Here is a 22,471-nt window from a genome sequence, read left to right as displayed (position 1 = left end):
CAAATGCATTTGAAGTTATCTGTAAGTGTTAAACTGTGTGTTTAGAGACACATTTCTCCTTTCTGTTTCATCTCAATATAATCCAGCCATGTTAGAATCTTTGAAAGGGTTACCTCTAGTTCTGATCAGAGTCATTAACTTGTTATCTTTACCACGGCTCATTAGTTCACTTTGTATTTTTGTAAAAGAAAAATACAAACTTCTTCCACAGATCTTTTACTGCTAGATAACTCCTCTAAAACAAGACACGATGCTGGTTTTGCATGTAAAGGCTACTACCAGCCCTCTGCTACATTCAAGATGCATGCCAGCATAACCCACAGTGGCTTCCTATGCAGGTACCTTTGAGAGGGAATCGTGGACTCTTTCGCTAACATTTAAAATTAGAAACATTTGCACAATACGTATGCAGTCATTGGCAAACATGATATACAAATGAAGCAAAAGTAACAAATGTGATATTTTTGTATGATGACATTCACTTTTTAATCTGTTTGGAATGAAAACTAAAAATATCCTGGACACTGTTATTTTCCTCTTTTTGGCTTGTCTTGAGGCAGTCTTTCACTGTGATGCCAGTCACGGCTTTAACAACATTTGTGATGCAATGCTGAAGGTTCAAAAAATGTGGTCTTATCAGGAGTATCCACGTGTCAAAAAAGGAAAAAGACTGAGGAGGAGGGAGGATATAAAAGTGAGGATTCAGACTTTCAGTGATATGGTTTTCTCAAACATGGAGCAAATAGTTTTAGTCACAGCTGGCTTCCAACCATCTCACCAAAAGGAAGTGCAATTTTAAATGTGGCTATTTGACTTTGCTGTACAGTTAGCACTTTTCCTATTTTTCTAAAGCCACAATAACAAAGTTATTTAAAGCAAAACTATGGCATCAACAGATGGCATGGGCAAGGAACAACAAAACCTCCTGAGTTCACTCTTTCACGCCTACGATGTGGATCATTCAGGGCGGATTGAAAAACACGAGTTCTCTAATATTTGTCTGGAGCTCCAAGTCCCGTCCCGAGAAGCAGACGGCATCTTCAACCGCCTGGATGTCGACAACGACGGCACGGTGACTTTAGAGGAGTTCATCAATGGCTTCAAAGATCGGAAGCAGGTAGAAGAAGATGACAGCAAACCAGAGGAAGAGGATGCATCAGGAAATGAGGAAGAGTTTTCAAACAACAAGAAACATGTCATATCCAGGTGAGATATCACAGTCAAATGTATGTTTTAAAAAACGTGTAGGAAATGTAGTGTGCAAAGACATGTACAGGCCTTTCTTTTCATGGAATTTAAAGAATTAACATAGTCACACTGTGGGTTGCTGTTTGTAAAGACAGCATTAAAGATTCGCCCCTCCTCTCCTCTGAGGGTCCACGAGCGAGCGAGAGAGAGGGAGAGGAGTGCAGCATTGGTAAAGCGAGCTACAGAGTGGATGAAGAGAGGGGCCGTTGTTAGTGAGAACAAAGCCGTGAATCAGAAGAATGAAACATCATTTTCCAATTGTTTCACGGCGGCTACGTTCTAAAGCACAGATAAACAGATGCACTCCACCTCATTCACTCAGAGGGAAAGAGCGTATGGTGACATTTTTAGCTAATCTTGAGGGAGGCTGAACGGAGGCCCACAGCTCACTTTTGACCTCCGGGGTTAATCCGGCCCTGAAGCTTTTCTTAACATTATTTCTTAACGTGATATACACATTAAGTAATAACAAGTGATAGAACACCTGTTGAAATGTATACATGCATCCATGTTGTAAGTTTGTCTTTGTTTTTGTTTGTTTGTCTGACTTTTGAGCTCCATGTTATGTAATCAAATTTAATTTGGTTGAAGTCAATCATTCATTAAAACAAACACTAAAGTATTGATATTGATTTGAATACGTTTTACAAATAAAATTACATGGAGTACAGCATGTTGTGTGTCAATGTTTATCCCTCTCAGGTGTATGTTATTATGTATTTATCTTGTGTGTTTTGGATATCATATCCTACAAATTGAATAATCTCTGGCTCGATCATTGCTAAAGTGTATTCAACAACATTAGCCTTTCTCCACAATGGAAGCTCTTTCATTTGGCCTGAAGCCTAGACCTCCTCTATTGTTGAGGTAAGAGAGGAGTGAACACACACACATACACACACATTCACACACACACTGCACAAAGGTACTGATGGCTGGCGCGGTTACCTGAGTCAGACACAGCGGCTCTTCAATCCCTCCAGCTGACTACTGGCTGAAACAGACCGAGGAATTATTTGGTGAAGACAATATAGCAGCCGGTTTGAATGGTTTCAAATGGATTACCTCGATCAGACAATTTGTCAATGCGTAACAGCTGTCGCGATGTTTGGATAAGCGCGAAGAAGTCTGGAAGTTATTGGAATAAAACGTCGGCGGTTCCGTAAGGTTTCTGGGTTTGCTCGTCCAATTTTTTCACTGAAACGCCTTCTTTATTTCCAGCCAGCCACTTCCCTCCATCGAGGCTATGAACGCAGAGGAGCAGCACCGGCTGCGCACCCTCTTCAACGCCTACGACGCGGACAAGTCGGGGCGGATCGAGAGAAACGAGTTCCTCACCATCTGTGCGGAGCTGCAGGTGTCCGCGGCCGAGGCGGACCGGATATTTAACCGACTAGACGTCGACAACGACGGGACCGTCACCCTGCTAGAGTTCATCAGCGGCTTCCACGAACGCTACGGAGAGGACATGGAGTCGGACGGAGGAGACGTGTCCGTCGCCTGGGAGAACTTCGAGATGAGACTGGGAGAGCAGGCCAAGTTCATCCCCCGGTGAGTGCGCAACACCTGTCCGCTGGCCGGTCAGGGAGTCGGTGCTGTAGCCTACAGATGGTGGATGTCTTTAAAATATGGAAATTATTTAGATGGTATGAATGTGCTCAACAGTGAGCGCACTGTGGGTTAAGTACAGGTGACGGTGAGATATCATGATCGCTGCAGGGAAATTCACAAATTAAATATTAAAGAGAAATCCAAATATTAAAACCGGTCAAACCACTTGTCTAACACCTGCAGCCATGCTATTTGAATAACATGCTGTGGCTCAGAAAACAGTGGCTGTGTTTTATACATATGTTGATCTTAAGAGTCTGTTTTACTGAAGGCATCTTTGTACAGCCCAAAGGTAAATACATAAGTTCTCATATCTGTTCCAATTAGGATGAGATCTGTTATCAGCTTCTAACAAACAAGTAGATGTGTGGAGAGCGAAACCTGCAGGTGATCAATAGTTAAAACATGTTAAATGATTAGTCATTAGAAACAAATAATTGGCAACTATTTTGATAATACATGTTTGAGATCTTTTTCAGGCAAATATGCCAAACATTATTCTGCCCAATAGCTTCTTAACTGAGAGTTTTAAGAAATCTCTTGGAAACTATGATGGACATTTTATGACATTTTGTAGATCAAACAATTAATTGACAATAGTAAACCAATTATCAATAATGACAATAATGAAATAAATGTTATAAACAATATATTTATTGTTTATAAATGGTTATACATCTGTTAAGTCCGAATCCTTCAGGAGGATGCGATAAAAACCTATATAATTGTGAAACTGTACTCTTATCACAACAACTAATGCTCACTGAATGTTATTATCATTACAATTGGCCCAGCTAAGTGACATTTTGTTTTTGTAACATATTACAACAGTTTTCCTCTCAGAAGTCAGAAAAGAAGTCTCTCATGATGAACTTCATTTCTGAACAGCATTTCTTGCGAGACTTTTTCCACTAAAACTAATATGGGAATTTGTTTTACTGTTTCCAATATATTGTGGATGGTACCGCAACGTCTAAGTATTAGGGCTGAGTGATGTAGCTGAAGTCAATGTACGGACATAACCAATATTTTTCCAATATCAAAACAATATTGCACTTTGGCAAATGTTTGGAGATTCACAACATTGATGAGCTTTATTCTACCATTAAAGATGTTATCATGCAATAATAATATAACAACAATAATAATAATAACAATAATGTAGTTTTTTGACTGTAGTTTGCTCAAAGAGTCGTTAATTTGGTTAACGCAAACTAATGCTTTAATCACAATATGATTCCACTTGCAATTAAGTACTGCTTCCAGTTTTTTTGTTCCACATGTCATTACTCTGTTGAGACCTTTTCTCCAATCAGGACTCCTGAATCTTTGTATGAATGGAAAAGGATGAACTGTTCAGAATCAGTTGTGACTCAGATATACAGTTTGGTGTCTATGTGACTGACTGATGAATATTGAAGTCATTTCTAATGAATCTAATCTAACATCTAATTCACTTGTGATGCAATTAAAGTCTAATTTCTTTTAATTCCGTCGGTCCTTCAGGCCTTGCATTGGACTCGCCTCGTGCTGCTGTGCTGCTGTGGCATTGGGACATTGATTGTCACAGTGGTGTTGTCTGCTAAATACACTCTTTTATCTTCAAGCAGTTTCAGTCACTGTTACAGCAGTCAGCTGAGTAATGACACGTTGGAAAAGAGCTCACTTCAGAAAAGTGTCTCTGTTTTCAGGGAAATGAAAGAAGATTTTGTGTGACTATGAGATTGGAAAGAGGAAAAAAAATCGATTACATTCCTATTAATACTTGTATTGCTGATGTAAGGGGTGTTTTTGTTTTGAAGCTCTCAGCTGATTGAGGCAGGGACTTTTATTCAGCAATAAAACGGCTCCTGTGGACAAGATGTCCTCTATTTTAAATGCTCCAGAAATATTCCTTTTGAGAAATCCCCTTACAAATCCGATTACAGCATGTTTTGTAAGCATGGAAATAATGTTGTTCGGTCAAAAGCACCAAATCACGCAGCCGTTTCAGAGTCTGAATTACGATTCAGGCTTTTGAGTGTGTTAAAGAATAGCTCAGTATTTTTCTGGCTTTATGATAAGAGGCACCTCCCAAACCCAAAGAGGAACACGTTCTTACGTTTTTGTTGAATTCAGGAGAGATTCTTGAAGTAAATGCAAATAGGAAACATAGAAAAACAAGTCGAGGTTTTGCCCACTTTCTGTGTGCATAACATTATGATTGCACTTTCCGTGCTTATTTGTGTGTGTTTCTGTTATGATCACTTTGTGTTTAACACTGTATGATGTTGCAGCGCACTGTGTGTGTATGCAGTGTCTATATGCTTTAGCATAACAACCAGTCCGCCCTGTCAGAAGGGAAACACACTGTAGACTTATATAATGCAAATTTACTACTGTGCTGTGACGCAGGACGCTTCATCGCTGTATTATTACAATGTGTTCGATCCTTGGCTGCTACGAGTCCTGTGCCGAAGTGTCCCTGAGCAAGACACTGAACCCCTAACTGCTCCCCAGAGCAGTGGCCCACTGCTCCCAATAAGCTAGGGATGGGTTAAATGCAGAAGTTACATTTCATGACGACTCTAATCGTTTAAAAAAGATCTTGAATCTCGTAACAAGGCAAACCACAATTAACAAACTGGACTATTTCTTGACTGGGACGGGTAACGTCCTAGAGTCTCCCATGGATGCCCGTCAACTAGTCACAGCCAATAAATAGTCCAGCACATAACCGCCATAAAACGGCAAATTGTCTTTTTAGTACCGATTAAACAAACAAGATTTAAACGGGTCAATTAGTAATTAGTGAGCTTTAGAGGTGCTGGTAGGGGGAGGAGCTGTTTCCCCGTTTCCAGTCTTTGTGCCAAGCTAAGCTAACATTTTAGATCTGACAAAGCATTATCAAACAAACGTTGTCTTTAATCGCCGTTCACTGATGTTAATATCAGGTTCTGTATGAAACAGAACAACCAGGATTGAAAAACTCCTTAAAGTCCTAAAATATTGTTGTCGGGAACATTACTGTGTCTGTTCAATCCTAAATGTCTTCCAGGAATGAACAAGCAGCCATGTTGTACCAGAACATCAGTCTGACTGAGCCCAGACTGGTAAATCAGTTTGAGAAGGTCATCATAAACTTCACTAAAGAGATCAAACAGCAGAACTCAGAGATGGAGAGCCTGGCCCTCGCCATCAAACGGTGGGGAACACACACACACACACACACATATACAAACACTCACTTGCATGCTTCACTTGCATTGCATGCAACTCCACAGTCTTGGTGATTTATTTAATGCATTGATTAACTATAGGCTCAAATGCAACACCAAGATTCTTGGTGTCGAGCAGGAATAGAGACCAGCATCTCATTATTATCATAATTTAGCAGCAGGAAATTACATGGCAACCAGGTTAAATTGATTAAAATACACATGCCACTTTCATAATATACTTGTTTTCACGTACTGTTATCTGTTTGTTTGTTTGCTATATTTTATTGTATATTTTAATATTTTTCTATTTTAAAATGATGTCTAACATTTAATGATAAAAAAAACCCATTTGGTTTAAGATATGTTTCATAAAAATCCATCATATCGTCATCAGTGATCTGATCTTTATAAAATCAAATATCAGGGTCTTGTTGGAGCTGCAGCTTTCAGTAATCTGATGAGCTACCAGTAGATGACGTATTAATTAGGGATCGTTTAATTCTATTTAATGGATGGATGGTGAAGTTGTCCTGTTATTGTTTTGCAGAGCACAGGACCAGGCATCTATGCAGCTCAGTGAAATGGAAGATGAGATGGACCAGCGCATTCATGCTGCTGAGAAGAAAACACGAGAGCAGGTGGGACAAAACTCAGACATAAATCCCCCTAAAAACCCCAAACCATCACTCTCTGCGCATGTTTTAATATTCCTGGCTCATGTGTTTGTTTCTCTGGAGTTTGTGTAGACAAAAGCGATAAGCAGGATGCGTTTGTTCAGCTCTTCCCTCATATCAAACAAACGTAAGCGGGTGAATATCAGATTACTTATCCAAACACAGACACGCCTGCTGATCAGCTGGATTTCACAACACTGTGGATCCCAGATATGAAACAGTAGAAAGATGGAGGTGCTGGATTATGCCTTAGCCTCCAGCGTTTGATGTGACGTGTCTAGGTATATTTGTGATGACAAGGGTTTGTTGATGTGTGGATGAAAATGATGATCTATAAAGGATCAGGGTGCATACTTGGTGATCCAAGTCGACTGACAGGCATATATTACTGAAACATGAGCTTTTTACTTCATTAATTAAAGTTGTTTTGTCTTGTTAGCCTTTGTTTTGAATCTTTTTCACAAATTCTAAACTACTGGATTGTGAGTTTTATGAAAGCTGGAATCTGGTGAAACAGTGCGGTGTGTGAAATGATAAAGATTCGATAACAATATTTAGCTTTCCATGACATCAGATGAAAAAAGGACTGACTTGGTGACAGAACAGTACAGATCACTTGCTGGGTCAGGCATCAGACCGTGTGATTTATTTAACTTGTATTCATTTAATGTTATCTTTGACCCTGACGTTTCTTTAAAGCTTGTGCGGGAACATAAATGCTGTTTTATCGCTGTGTGCATAAACTTATGTAAGTGTACTTCACTAACTTGAGAGCTGCTGTTTGTTTTGTGCATGCAGTCATGCATGAGACGTCTTTATTTTTAGAATCTGTAGATACACAGTTGCTGATATCGATTCCCCAGCGGCCCCCGTCATTGGCTCAAAACCTGCCCTAAAAAATAGTCACAGATTAATGTGTCACAGAAATTAGGTAACTGTAGAGAGAGCAAACACACATGCAAACTTTCATTAACTGCTACCTTAATGCAACTAATTATTTGATCTATGTTCGTTTGTGTCTTTGAAGGAGAAAAGGCAAACAGAGGCCGCATTGAGTGAGTTACGGAGAAGTTATGAAACTGAAGTGTGTGAGCTGCAGTGTAAGATCCAGACGATGCAGATGGTAAATGTTTCACCTCTTTGACTGCACTTCATTTTCACTACAAAACACCTTCAACACTGTAGGTCAATACAGACTCCAACAGTCACAGCGCTCATACTAGATTTTGCTCATTGTTATGTATAGCATGCAGATAATAAGCAATGAGTGCGTGGTACCACCTGTTTAAACAAATGATACTTCATTTAATTATGAGAATAAAATGTCAGATAAGAGATATGTCTACAAAACATTAAGCTACACATGACTAACGTCAGAGGAAAGTCTTAATGAACAAGCATGTCAAAAAATACAATGCTGCAGTGTTGTACTATCATGAGGGCTCAGGCTTCATATGGACTGCACTGCTGCAGAGAAGCTCGCATTTCACAGAGTTGGATGCAAACAAATAAACACATCTTAAAAGTTAAGTGTAATGTGCATGTTTGGGAAAGACACGGTTCTGTTTAGTGGGAAATAGAGTCACACTGACTGCATTCACAAGAAGCTGAACCAAGACTGATTTACTCTTTCACTCATGAAAACACAAATGTCAGCTGGACTCAAGTCAAATAACCTTAATCTTAAATATGTGAACTCCTTCATCAGATAGAAGAGAAGTACAATAACATCACCGTGAAAGACGAGGGTCCAGCGTTGAGGAAGAAGGTCAATGAGCTAATACTGGTGAGACTGAATGTTCCTCCACTCATTGATAAATGTCGGGGAAGTTTGTATCTGGCAGGGTTCTTACTTTTTCTCTCAGTTCCTACTTTACAACCCACTCGTTCTTTCTGCAGGAGAACCAGCGGTTAAAACAGGAGCTGTTGAAGTCTCAGACTAAAGTTGCCTGTCTGCGCAGTGAGATGGACTCGCTGAAGACGGAGCTGACCGATCAAAGCATCAGCTCTGAACGGTGAATCTTATGAGAGTTTGATCTGGGTTTGTTCCCTTATGTATGCTGTGTGTTAACGTGTATATGTTTCATTTCTTTAAACTTCAGTTTGGGTCATTCGACTGGATTTATCTTGACTCATGTTGAGTTGAGTTTCAGTCCTTTTTGCAGTCTTTTGCATAGCGTTGAAGTTGAAGCACAGTTGAATAGGCCTTGGCATCTCTGTCTCTGCTGATCATACAGTCGAGGATGCATTTTTTATTTCTCACAGTGAGAAGGAAACGCGATTGTTTAATAAGACTACCTCTGTCTACATGCATACACACTCTTTGCTTCCAGTGTAAACTCTGAAAGTCTAAACCTACAATTACTGGGCTGCAGAACAGGTTTTCTCTCCATTTTCTCACATCTCTTGAAGATTTTTGTAAACCTGAGAGCAACAAATATTGTTCTCCCTCACATGTAGAAAGCCCCACTGTTTAGCAACAGAGAGACAGAGGCCGCCACCGTCCCTCTGAGGGTGCATTCGTTCCTGGGGGGTGTATTCATTTTGTCACAGCTGAAACAGGATATCCTGGAGTGACTGCACACACACACACACACACAATGACTTCTTCATAAACGTTACTTAGCAACAGGGCCACCCCCCAGGATGATACTCCGCCTCCTCCTCCTTTGAGGTGTCTCATATCAATCACACATTAGGTGTAATGTCTTTGAGTTAATCTGTTGATCTGATGTGAAAATGCTCTGGTTTTACTGATTAGGATGCAGAAGAATAGAAATCTTTTCAAAGTCAGTGAATTGGTGGAGTGGCCATGTTGTGTTTAGGATGTCCTTTGTGTCACTAAAAAGAGATTTCCACTGGCACTGAGTCAGGTTGTAATAACTGTGATTGCTCTTGTGGTTTGTATTCATAAAAATCAACAATTGTTTTGCTGCAGAGACGAGGAGCTCATGACACACTTCTCTGATGAGCGAGACATCCTGGAGAGCCAGATCGAGGTTCTGCAGTAAGTCAGACGACTTATGTTAGTATGTATGAAAGGTTTTCTACTAGAGACGGGACGAGATCTTGCTGTACTCAGAAATAACTTAGATTCAAGGAAGAAAAATTGATATATTGGAGAATAAATAATTGTAATACTGATGATCTCTCCTTCTGTGTGGATAGGATAGCCAACAGGAAGCTGCATGACAGCAACGATGGTCTGAGGACCGCCTTGGAGAGGACCAACAGGGTAAAGCTGCACAGTTAATACAAGAATAACCAAAACTCAAAACTAGTTCAGTTTGAAAGTGACTGAAGTTATTTCATACACTGGGTTGGTAGACTCGTGGTATTCTGATGCTTCTTTATATAAATAGTCAGGTTACTTTTGGGTCATTTGCCAGGATTTATTTTTGGCTTTTGTTGCTTTGAGTTGAGCTTCAATCATTTTTACAATCGAAAAGACATTAAAGTTAAATTATAGTCTAATAGAGCTCATCATCAAAATGTATTAATCTGGTTTTACTTCGGCTCTCTCTGCTGATTGTATATTTGGTGATGCATTTTCAATTTTTCACAGCAAGAAAGAGAGAACAGTAACAGAGTTTGTGTTACAATGTTCAGCAAAACTATCACAGTATGACTATTTGTCAATTGCAGGCAGCCGTGAAATGATGGCAACCTAATGTTTTATTGTTGTTGTGTTACAGTCAAGTAACAGTGGATCAGACAGAAGCAGAAGTAAAAGCATCTGCTACCCATCACCGTTTGCACTAATGGATCGGTAAGACCTGCAAACAAAGCAGATGGTTAAGAATTGTTTAGAAGTCTCTAGTCTAACTTTATATGTGTTTTAATATCAGCATACCTTCTGCACCTCGGGTGAGTGCTACTCTTTTAGTGTGGATACAGTACACTATATATGTTATTATATGATTAGTCCTAAAGCATTTAAATGAATCCTTTGAGAAACTGTCAGCCTGAATACCATTTAGTCTTTATTTTAGTCTTTTATTCATCTGCATACAGTGAGGGGTCAGAGGTGAACAGCAAAGATCCCTGGCTGGGTTTGAACTTGGGACGTTGTGGTTATGTTGTATTCATCTTTGGCAAAAAGGTCACCATGATAGCGGGTAGTTGTGTTTTTGGCCAAATTTGAACACAAGCACCTCTCAGATTTCTGCTCCCACAACAAATCCATGGAGGTAATACGTGGTTGACCACTTTATACTGAAGAAATGGTAAAAATGTTGTATGGCTGCGGACCAATGTGTCCAAACTGTTAACCACCATTATGCTGGGACCACGGCAGAACTCTCAGACAGACATCCCAAAACTTAGGCAGAGGAAAATGAAAAAAAAACTATCTGAGTGGCTGGATACCACTAGGGATAGGTCTCTTTGTAATTTCGCTAAACCTTGTGTTTTGTGTCACAAATTCTTTCCTGACCTCCTCCTCAGGATCTCCCAGCGTATGGAAGATTTCCCTGAGTACAGCAGCCGACCCAGCGGTGACAGTCTGGCCTTGGCCATGTGTGACCCGGGCCTGAAGCGCAGACACAGCAGTGAGTGCGAGGAGGACAGCCTCCCTGAGGTCTACCCGGACAGCGGCATGTCGACACTCAGAGGTTCCCACGGAGGCTACGATTCAGAGCAGGAGGCCAAAGGTCAAGAAGAAGAGGAGGAGGAAGAGAGGGAGGAGAAGAAAGGGGAGCATGACAACAAGGATAGCATGACGGGAGATAACTCTGACACTGAGGTGAGACAATAAGAGACACAAGTGTACATGCCCATCGATACTGCAGCGATACAATATTTGTTTGAACAAGTCTTAAGAGTCTACAATCACTCAACAGCGGCTCTGTGAGGCTGTCGCCTAATGTCATCATAGCAACATGCTCACAATGACACCGCTGACATGCTGATGCAGGTGTAATGTTTACCATGACACCATCTTGCTGTTTGAGCATGCTAACATTTTGCTAAGTAGTAGGGCTGCAACTAATGCTTATTTTCACTGTCAATTAATCTGTCGATTATTTTCTCTATTTGTCGATTAATTGTTTGGTCTATTAAATGTCAGGAATGATGTTCAGTGTTTCCCAAAGCCCAAGAGGATATCTTGAAATGTCTCGTTTTGTCTACAACTCAAAGATTGTTTTGTTTACTGTCACAGAAGAGTACATAAACCAGAAAATACATTAAAAAAGTTGAAAGAAATTTCACTCAAAAAAACAACAACTACTCATTGATTATCAAAGTAGTTGCAGATGAATTGACAATTTATCGATTCATCTTTGTGGTCCTACTAAGTAGCACTAACACAAATTACAGCTGAGGCTAATTTACAGGTATTTGCTCATAAACTAAAGTATTTAACAAATTGAAAACGTGACTTTCAACAACCTTCTCATGTCTACAGCTGTACAGGTTGTAATCTTGTAAATAAGTTAGTAATAACATGTGAATTATGTGTGTGAGTGCATTGTTGTATTAATGACTGCTATTGTGTGCTTACATCACAGACAGCAGATACTCTGGACGGTGAGTCAGCATTTGGGTCACACAGCAGCTCAGTTTTGGACTGGAAGCCATCTGAACCCATTAGTGTGACCAGAACCCCGGCCCCAACTACACGAAAAGCCCTGAGTGCCATCAGCGTTCAGGTAAGAGAGACAGAGGATAAGGAAGAGGGGAGGTTATCCTGTAGAAGACAGGAAGGAGGGATGCGTTCTGCCACCACAACCTGAGGCAGATAGAAGGACATATGGAGGAAGAAACCTCACAGGATTGTTGAAAAAGTATTTGACAGCCACTGGCCAGAATCCTAATTTGATATTAATATTCATGGTCATTACAATGTTTATATGTCGAGAGCTACCATCATGTCAAACTTTACTTTTGTATTTTGAAAATGAATGGCCAGATTTTCATAAACTTTGCTGCAGATATTTAAGAAGATGAAGATTAATCTGGAGTATCTGGAAATAGCTGGATTTGACAATTTTGTTTCAGGACAAACTTTACAGTTTTAGCTCCTCCACTTGTATGGCAACAAGTCTATCAAACTCATCAGTGTGTCCTTTTCTTATCAAAACACTTTAACATTGTGTACATTGCAATCTTGTTGCTAGTGGGGCTTAAGAGTTTGTTGTATGTATGTTTTTAACACTTCCTGGTCTGCAATGAGCCATAAATGTATCGTCTCTGTCCCTGAAGAGAGCTGATGATGGACAGAGATACAAATAAGAAAAGCAACAATTGCAAAATAGAGGACAAAATATATTTAACATGAAGAAAATGTGCAGAATACAAATGCAGTCAAGTTACCAGTGTTGCATGCCTCACTCTACCTTGCCTTCGCTCTGCCTCTCTGTCCTCTCTCCAGAAGGAGGACAAGGACAGCGCCTACCTGGGCTACATGACATCAGAGAAGGCCTACAGGATTGTGTTGGCTGGAGATGCTGCTGTGGGAAAGTCCAGTTTCCTGCTTCGCCTCTGCAAGAACGAATTCAAATTAAACTCCAGCGCTACACTGGGTTAGTTGAAAAAACTAAAGCCAACTGTTTGCCGATCTTATGTTGGTTCAACAAGCTTTATTGTCTTGTTCTCTCTTCCTTTACCTGTCAAATCAAGGCAAAAACTGTTCACCATAATAATACATTTCTGCATATGAGGCATGAAGTCATAGCGTCAGTAAATATATAGTTAATCTGATCAGGCACCGTCCCTGAGCAAGGCTGAGACTATTTAGTAAGATGTGTCTTTTCTCTCTTTCTTTACCAGCTTAGTAGGGTGTCATGTTGGTTGTGTCTCCTTTGTGTGTTCAGGAGTGGATTTCCAGATGAAGACTCTAGTTGTGGATGGAGAGCCTGTTTTACTACAACTATGGGACACTGCAGGACAAGAGAGGTGTGTGTTGGTGTCATACTGTATTTATCCTATCACAACCAATAAGTATAATAAGGGTCATATATTTTTGTCTGTATCTTCGATCATTTTCTCCCGTCATCTCAGGTTTCGCAGCATCGCAAAGTCGTATTTCCGCCGTGCGGATGGTGTGTTGCTGCTGTACGACGTCACCTGTGAGAAGAGCTTTCTTAATGTTCGAGAGTGGGTGGACATGATCGAGGTAATGCAGAACTCTTCTAAAAGGTTGCTGACTGACATTGTTTGTATTTAGCAAAGAAGTTCCAGACCTCAGCAGAATATAGTGACGGTGAAATCCATCCACTTTTCTGTAATTACAATTTGTATCGGCAGCGTTCGTGCTATCATGTGGTAAAAAGTGAAAGTGTGTCACGTGCTCATTTGAATATCAAACTAAGTGATCTTGCTTTTTTTCTCTCTTTTTACATGCTACAGATATGTAAGTGTTGGATGTACATTGTTTGAACTGTGCTCTGCTGTTATACTGTGGGCATGCTGACATTTATGTGACCTGTGATATATGCATGCTTTACGTGTATGTCATGTGTTTTCTGATATAATGCACTGTGGTGCTCTCTGTGGTGCTTCATCTTCAAACCAATTGTTTCCGTTTTTTCAAATTCCTTCAGCACATACATTCTGTTATCAACATGCTGCAAAATATGTACAACAATACAGCAGTTTACAGTATTTAGGTACTCTGCAATATTTAGTTTTCCTTTTCATTTGTTCCTGTTTTTACCTTCTTTTTTCCTTTTGTTTGCATAGCAGGATGTGTCCCAGGAGGATATTCCCATCATGCTTGTGGGTAATAAGTGTGATCTTAGACAAGATCGAGCAAACTGTGTTCCTACCAGCTATGGAGAAAAACTGTCCATGGTAATGACAAATATACACCTTCAATTTATTTTACAATACTCATACTATATTTGAATGACGTAATAACTCTGAACATGTGGTACACTGCCTACAAACTCATCTGTTATCCTAGTTTAATCCAAATGTCAATCAAAGTCATAACTCTCCATTGCTCGGTGTAGTTTGATGACTGGCATGAATGAATGAATGATTTCCTTTATTCACCCAACAGACATACAACACTCTGTTCTGCGAAACTAGTGCCAAAGATGGCTCCAACATCCTGGAGGCTGTGCTGCATCTGGCCAGGTGAGATACAACTGATTCATTCAGACATTTTAGTTGTTAAAAACAGGTGCAATTGATAAATAAGTATTGTCTTCCATTTAGTTCTGGCCGGGGCACTTGTGTTGTATGTGCAGGCTAATTGGCATGGCTTAGTGGGACATTAAAATCGAACATTGCTGATGTTAAGTTAAAATTTCTGCCAAGAGAAAGATTAATCACCAGTCCCAAAAAAAACAAAGGTACACCATCTCTGACCATCATCTAATCTTTTGTTTTACCGGTAAATTACAAAAAAGGAATCAGGACCACCTTGAATGCAGTTATGAACAGCATGCTCTTTATGCCACGCTCCTATTTGTGACGTTTGCTGCCCTCTAGTGTATAAAAATAAGACCAGAATTATTGCTGCAAAGGAAAACAAACATGGGAGTTAAAGGTGCACGGTGGAGGTTTCTTGGAAATAAATAAAAAGTTATGTTTACATTCAGTGTTACCCACCAAACCACATTTTGTGTATCCTTGAGGTGAGATTGTCCTCCATAAATGTCTTGTTCCACCCGTTCCTCTTTTCTTTCCACCCCATAGGCAGGTAACCAAACAGGCTGCATTTGATGAGAAAAGTAACTATCAGTCGCTGCCCAACTTAGATGCTCCAAGGAAGAAACCGAACTTCTCCTGCTGCACCTGATCAAATTCCTCAGAGCTGGATCTCATCACAGGTGATTAAAGGACTACAAATGCCAAAAGACTTCCAAAACAGAAAAGAGACATAATCTCTGCAGAAGTATAGCAACAGGAACAAATCATCGTCGAGAACAACCAAAAGAATTAAACATATGGATTAAGTTAGCAAACGATCATGGGATCCCAGCAGAATACTCGCAACTTCTCACATCAGTTCATATTGTTTTTGTCATTGAAGGTTATTTATACGTGGTATATTGAGCTGTATTACAGAGTCGAGCTGTGAGTTAATGTATGAATGTTTAAGTCGGTGCAAACTTCTTGCCATGTGAAAGTTATGTTCATTTTTTATTATGCTATTACACATATTTGCATAAATTCCTTCAACAAATGATTTGCACAGTTTGCTGGCACTTGTGAAGATACTCCAAGCAAATCATGAAAAGAGAAAGACTATGTGTGAGGTGTGTGAGAAGGATGTGAACGTGAAGCCGGGTATATGAGCATGTTAGTATGTGACACTGACATATACCAGCATGTGAGGACAGATTCCAGCATGTTGTGATGGTGAGAAAATAAGTAAAATAAGAAGAGATTCTTATCTGGTCGTGCTGTTAACTGTGGCACTTTTATGAATATTCCAGAGCTCTGTTATCATCAGTGCTGCTTTGAAATCATCTGCAGCCTGTTTGTGCCCTAAAAGAAAGCAGGCGTTTGTTGTTTGCGCCACCCGGAATGTCAAACTATATTGCAAGTAAACTGCATCGATGGCCGACATAGAGACACTAAGAATTTTGGGAAAACTTAAAGTAAGAGCCTTATCTTTGTTCATATACAATGAACCCTAGTGCAGTGTGTTATTGTACGGTAAATCTTTATTATATTACCCGACAGTGTTACTTTTATTTTTTTTTACTTCCCTCTGGGGATGACTGCCTGTTATATAAGTTATATGACTGGAGCTGAACATATAGCAGATCATTCCTAATTTTCACAAATGCTTTAGATAACTTCTGTCATTTTATTTTCTGGTGTGATTAACTCAAATTAGGTAAGCATGAAAGCGATGTGGCAGGAAGCAGAGCCCTTATTTGTATCTCTCATATACAGTACATGACTGTTATTCCTTTTAAATGTGTAAATGCTATCCTGGCAAATTGCCATTACCAATGTTATAGAATGTATTATTGTTATTTCTTAATAATAAGGTGAAATAATCTAAAATGATCAAGAGCAGTGTATAAAAGTGTCAACATGCTTCAAATCAGATGCTTCAAACAGCATCTGAAACTTCTCTCTCCCAAACATGTCTTAAGTTGGAATTGGGTACCTGTGTTTTTCAAACTTCATTTATTAAATTTCCAGACAAATTATCATTTCAAGCTTCAATTCAGATTGTGAATAGAACAGATACAAGAAAGGAAAAGAGGTAAAAGAATGGCAGAAAGAAACAGAAGCAAAAGACGCCTACCAATGAGACATAGTCGCATGATTACATAGCAAATATGGAAACTATGTATACGTATATAATGTACATACACATAGTGGTATACACAACAATTAATGATAACAAAAACTATTCAAATTAGTTAAATAAGCCACCAACAATTTTGGGAACTTTTTGTGGCTGACAATCTGACAACCACACCGACTTCACACAGTGGTTGTCCAGGAGCGCGGAGGTGAGAAAGAAAACAGTGTTTTACCTTTTTTCAGTATTCACATAATTACTTCTGGCACTCGTGCTGTACATGTTGTTTAGGAGAGACAAAGTCGATATCTCAATATCAATTTGTATAATTTATCACAAACATTAGATCTTTATTTGGAGATTCAATCAGTAAATTTGATGCAAACATTACTCACAGTCCATGAGTGAGGATAGGTTGACATAGAACTAAGTGGAACAATTTCTAGGCTTCAAAGCATCTTAGAAAGCTCAAGTGTTGACCTAAAATATGGCAAATAAACAATGTAAAGTCTTTCTTGATACTCAAATGACATTTCTTATCATTATCAAAATGCACTTTAAGTATAAAGTAAAATTTGTATTGTGGGATTATTATGGGGTGGGTCCAAGTGTCCTTGAACTAGAAACTGAATCCCAAGTTGCTCCCCGGCGCTTTACAGCAGCCGACTGCTCCTAAATGCTTAGGATGGGTTAAATGCTGAGTTTTAATTTCATGTATGTAATGTATGTGATGATTAAAATAAAGTTAAAGTTAATGTTTACGCATGTTATGTGAACCCTTTGCCAGCCACATAACATTTGCTAAATAGCCACAAGGAACCCATAGGACATTATAGGCTACCAGAGGTTATTTGTGCTGTAATGACCTCAAACTTGGCACTGATCGGGCTGCCGTTTCCCTGATCACTGGTTCGATACCGGGAAAAAAGAGCAACTGACTCCTTAGAGTCTGTCCGTCTGTCTTTCTATCTGTCGATCAATCTGCACCACCATTATAAAGGCACAAAGGAGGAGACAAATCAATGAATCACGTAATTTCTTCTTGGTTGCTTCTCTCAAAGACCCCCCCCCCCTGTCAGCCATACTCCCTGAGCGTCTGCAAGTGTCTCTGAGCATGGCTGTTTGAATAAATGCAACATATGTTAGGGATTTTGCACTGTGTGTGTGTTTGTGTGCGCGCGCGTGTGTGTGTGTGTGTGTGTGTGTGTGTGTGTGTGTGTGTGTGTGTGGGTGTGTGTGTGTGTGTGTGTGTGTGTGTGTGTGTGCTTAGAGCTGGCACGGGTCCCTGTCTCCACCTCCCATCTGTTTACATTGTGGTGTGCTTGATGAGGCGAGACCACTCATTTGTCAAACAACATGTGGGGTAGTGGAGGTGGGGATGGGGTGTGTGGGGAGTAGCAGCTGAGAATGGTGTGTTTTTTGTGTGTGTTCAGCAGTAACAGGGGGATAATTAGATAAGGGGACTGTGTAGCAGAAAGGTTAATGACAGTAATGAATATATCAGTGTAAAGGAGAGAGAGCAGGTTCTGTTTTAATTTTAATTTGAAAATGGAGCTCCATATGAACTCAAGCATCATTTTCAAGCTATATATTTTACGCTCAATGTTTTTGGGTTGTTGGAGTGAAATAGAGCTGTATCCTGAGTCTGGTGGAATTATATCAACAATGTAATCTTGCATATGACAGATAAATAAACATTTTTAGAGCTTAAATTAATTCAAACCTTTGAAGCACATCTGTCAAACCTTTACACACACACACACACTGATGGAGGGAGTGGGGTGTCACCATCTGGAAAGGTCAGAGGTCAGAAAACGGGACTACTGGTCACTCTGATGACATCTGTGACGACACACTGTCTGTCCAAAATGACTTCCACGTCAGACACACACAAGTGCACCCACACAACCACCCCTCATACACGCAAACACACGTCTGGTGCACCCGATGGATATCTGTCCGATTGTTTGTCATGTCTGGTTTTGACAAAGTCATCAAAGACATAAACCCTTTCAGCAATATCTGGCAGTCTGTCTCATACTGTGTGTGTGTGTGTGTGTGTGTGTGTGTGTGTGTGTGTGTGTGTGTGTGCGTGTGTGTGTGTGTGTGTGTGTGTGAGGCGCCTTATTGGGTCATGTTTCACTTAATATTGTAAATAGATCCTATAAGCTTCTATCTTGGTATTAAAACAAAGATGTATATTGTCACAACGTCTTTGTCAGTAATCGTTTGGTTTAATACACTGTCTTAATGTAAAGCTTACTGTAAATAGTTCTAACCTCCCCAAAATGATGTAAACATCTGTTTTTCTGAGTTCATGTAAATGCAGCTGATAACGACACTGTATGCTATGACACTTCAGCAGGCAAGAGGGCAGCAGCCTCCTGTAATACAAGACTGCCTTCTTGTGCTGTAGTCCTGTAGCATTAATATGTAATGCTCACACACATGTACTGAAGGTCTCTCATTATTTGCATACATATAATTATGAAAATAGTGTTCCTTGTACGTTTGTTAAAATACCAGCACGGCATGTCAGTTTGATTTTAATTTGACTTTCTTATTTAGTAGAAAGCAAGAAATGTGACATGGTGTATGAATTTACAAATTTACAAATGTCCCCCTGGGGATCAATAAAGTATATATCTATCTATATATCTATCAAATTGCAAGTACAACAGTAGAAATCCAGCCTAAGAGACAGACAAGCCACACCGTGCTCAACAGCTCTAAAACCGTTATAAAACAGTAAAGCAGTTATAAGAAACATTTTAGTTTAATGACAGGGAACAGACTTCAGTTCTGTTTATCTCAATGACCGCTCTGTTAACTCTGTAGGAGGACGGGCGTGGATTAGAGGCCGTTTTATGATGGGTCTTAATCTGACAGATCGCCTTGATTAGGTTCATCTCGTGTGTGTGAGTTTCAGTGTGAGTGTATATCTGTGTGTGTTGCAACTGATAACTAAATGTCTGGTAAGATTTAAAGTTGATGTGACAGTATTTGACGGGATGCCAGGCTCTATTCTTCACAGTGTCTTAACAGTGTTTTGTTGATGTCTTGTCAATAATCTCCAGCTGCAGTCGATGTGCACAGAGTCCCTGTCCATAAACTAAATACCCCTCACATCAGTATTCCTGTCTGTGGCGATATCCCCACTGGAATTTAATAAATGAAAAAAAATCTGATTTAGTGTGGTTATCTGAGTCAAAGGGTTGTGCATTCACATTCATCTATGAAATCCACTGGCAGACTATTGGCATCTCTTTGTGTGCGTGTGTCTGCACACAAAGCAGACACCCACTGACATAATGACCCTCCAAGGCCTCACAACAATATCTAGAGATGATGATCTCGTCTAGAAACTGTATTGACATATTGACCAAACTTGTCACATACAAGGGGAGCCGATATTGACATGTTTACACAGGAATGTAACTTAGATCAAGTTTAGAGCAGCTGCCATCTAGTTTATCAGAAATACTATTACTCTCTGAGCTAAACATAAGTAGAGGTGACACTGTTGACACTGTAGCTCTATTATATATATATATTTTTTTTTTGTTGCTTAGAAATACCATGACAAGGCCCAAACCAACATTGTTTCTGGCACTCAAACACAAGTCCATTCCCTACTGAAAACGTGAATATTGTATTGCATATAGTGAATATATAGTATACTTAAGAGAAGTATCGTACATTTTTCTGTAAACCATAGTTTTCAGCAAAACTGTTATTAAACTGTAAGTAAATGGTTTATTTGTTCAGGATTATTTCCAGCCATGTATTACTACACATTTTCTGCACTGGTCAGTGTATTCGAAATATAATACATTTATTATATTTTAGCAGAGATCAGCATAGACTACATTACCGTTTGACTTTGCTGCAAAAAAAGCAGACGTCTTACAAACATGTGTATCGTTCCACTTAAATAGGGTCACTACGCTAATTTAGTCTTGTTTGACACAACTTGATACTCTCTTTGGTTGATGCCGTACCAGAAGTAAACTAAACAACAAACACATGGTTCCCAATAGATGGACGTGCAGAAAAAGTAATGTAACTGTATCTTTAATGTATGTATTTACAGTGAACACATGACTGCATATGTTTATGTTTCACAACAAGCAACAAACACACCGAGTCCATTGTTCACTTGTTTCTCTGATCACCAGCAAGATCTGAAAACATCAACATCTCACTGTCGACTCTTTTGCTCTCTCTGTCTCTCTCTGTGTCTCTGTCTCTCTGTCTCTCTCTGTCTCTCTCTCTGTCTCTCTGTCTCTCTCTTTCTCTGTCTCTCTGTCTCTCTCTGTCTCTCTCTCTGTCTCTCTGTCTCTCTGTCTCTCTCTGTCTCTCTCTCTGTCTCTCTGTCTCTCTGTCTCTCTCTGTCTCTCTCTGTGTCTCTCTCTCTCTGTCTCTCTCTGTCTCTCTCTCTCTCTCTATCTCTGTCTCTCTCTCTCTGTCTCTGTCTCTCTCTGTCTCTCTCTCTCTCTCTGTCTGTCTCTCTGTCTCTCTATCACACACAGACACATACAAACTGTGCTTCTTTCATTTTGCCTGATGGTTTAGTAGCCTGCTGTTTTTCTGTACTCAATTACACTAAACAAGAGACAATACACACACACACACAGACACACACACACACAGACACACACACACACACACACACACACACACACACACACACACACACACACACACTCACAACACACTTATCAAGTGATTAACTGTCAAACTGCACAGCCAGAGTTCAGCAAAGGTCAGGATTGATTTACATAGACAGATGGAGAGCCCCATTAGAGGCCCTGCCTGCATTTGTGCGTGTGCTGGTGTGTGCTTGTGTACGTGTGTGTGTGTGTGTGTGTCACGTGCACACACTCCCCTGTGGCACTGCTATGTCCTTCTAGTTCATGTTACCATAGAAACGATGAGGTTGCTGTACATCATGATGATGGGGTCGTGGCACAGTGAAAGGTGAAAGGTCATGGGTGGCATGGTGTTTGTCTGTGTGTATCTGTCCTGAGGGGAAATTCTTACAATGTGCAAACGTTTTGTGTGCAATCAACCCCCAAAAAAAGCAGTTTGAAGCCCTTTACATGTCAAAGATACAGTCTGAGATTGTATTTAGACAATATGATGCATTAAATTGAGCCGAATAGAGTGGTAGAAAGCATTGTTGATGAAAGAGTTGTTTAACTTGTTTTAAAGCTGCATTAACACATTTTTGACATTTAAGTTCATAGAAATAGCACTCTGTTATACGATATAAAAGTTCAGAACCACAGCTATATGACATTTCAGGTTGAAGCTTTTGTCAACTGTTGACTAAAATGTGGAAAACCATTCCCAAGATACCAGTGAGGCAACTCCAGTGAGCATTTTTAACTGTTAAAGACGGATTTCGTTGATGGCTACGGTGTGATTGTCAGGTCGCTACCACGGCCTTGTCTGGTCCGGAAGTCATCTGTGTTATGGTCTGACAATGTTTACCCTTTCACAGTGTGTTTCCAGTTCCT

The 22,471-nt window shown here is 39.9% G+C and overlaps 1 protein-coding gene across 2 annotated transcripts; it reads left to right on the top strand.

Moving 5' to 3' along the window:
• Positions 1-389: 389 nt before the first annotated feature.
• rasef (RAS and EF-hand domain containing) lies at positions 390-18,096 on the top strand. Of its 2 annotated transcripts, XM_079161373.1 has the most exons (18): positions 390-1,206; positions 2,470-2,799; positions 5,897-6,043; positions 6,607-6,697; positions 7,761-7,856; positions 8,442-8,519; positions 8,633-8,748; positions 9,672-9,740; positions 9,902-9,968; positions 10,429-10,502; positions 11,180-11,477; positions 12,244-12,384; positions 13,107-13,257; positions 13,549-13,630; positions 13,736-13,850; positions 14,417-14,527; positions 14,739-14,815; positions 15,380-18,096. In XM_079161373.1, exons 1-18 carry the CDS (start codon positions 884-886, stop codon positions 15,480-15,482), a joined length of 2,469 nt encoding a protein of 822 aa, XP_079017499.1. In that variant the 5' UTR covers positions 390-883; the 3' UTR covers positions 15,483-18,096. The 2 variants fall into 2 exon arrangements, with proteins under 2 accessions (XP_079017499.1, XP_079017498.1); XM_079161372.1 differs by lacking the exon at positions 390-1,206 and having other exon boundaries at positions 2,239-2,799; positions 14,420-14,527.
• The last annotated feature ends 4,375 nt before the right edge of the window (positions 18,097-22,471 follow it).

Source organism: Pholis gunnellus, assembly GCF_910591455.1.
Source record: "Pholis gunnellus genome assembly, chromosome: 6".
NCBI classification, from domain to species: domain Eukaryota; kingdom Metazoa; phylum Chordata; class Actinopteri; order Perciformes; family Pholidae; genus Pholis; species Pholis gunnellus.
This window is presented reverse-complemented; position numbering and strand designations above follow the sequence as displayed.

Bases quoted from the DNA above. Each gene is read 5' to 3' on its own strand.
- rasef (XM_079161373.1), top strand. From the start codon at position 884: ATGGCATCAACAGATGGCATGGGCAAGGAACAACAAAACCTCCTGAGT. The intron at 6,698-7,760 runs GTGGGACAAAAC...GTGTCTTTGAAG, and splicing joins AGAAGAAAACACGAGAGCAG to GAGAAAAGGCAAACAGAGGC. The intron at 9,969-10,428 runs GTAAAGCTGCAC...GTTGTGTTACAG, and splicing joins CCTTGGAGAGGACCAACAGG to TCAAGTAACAGTGGATCAGA.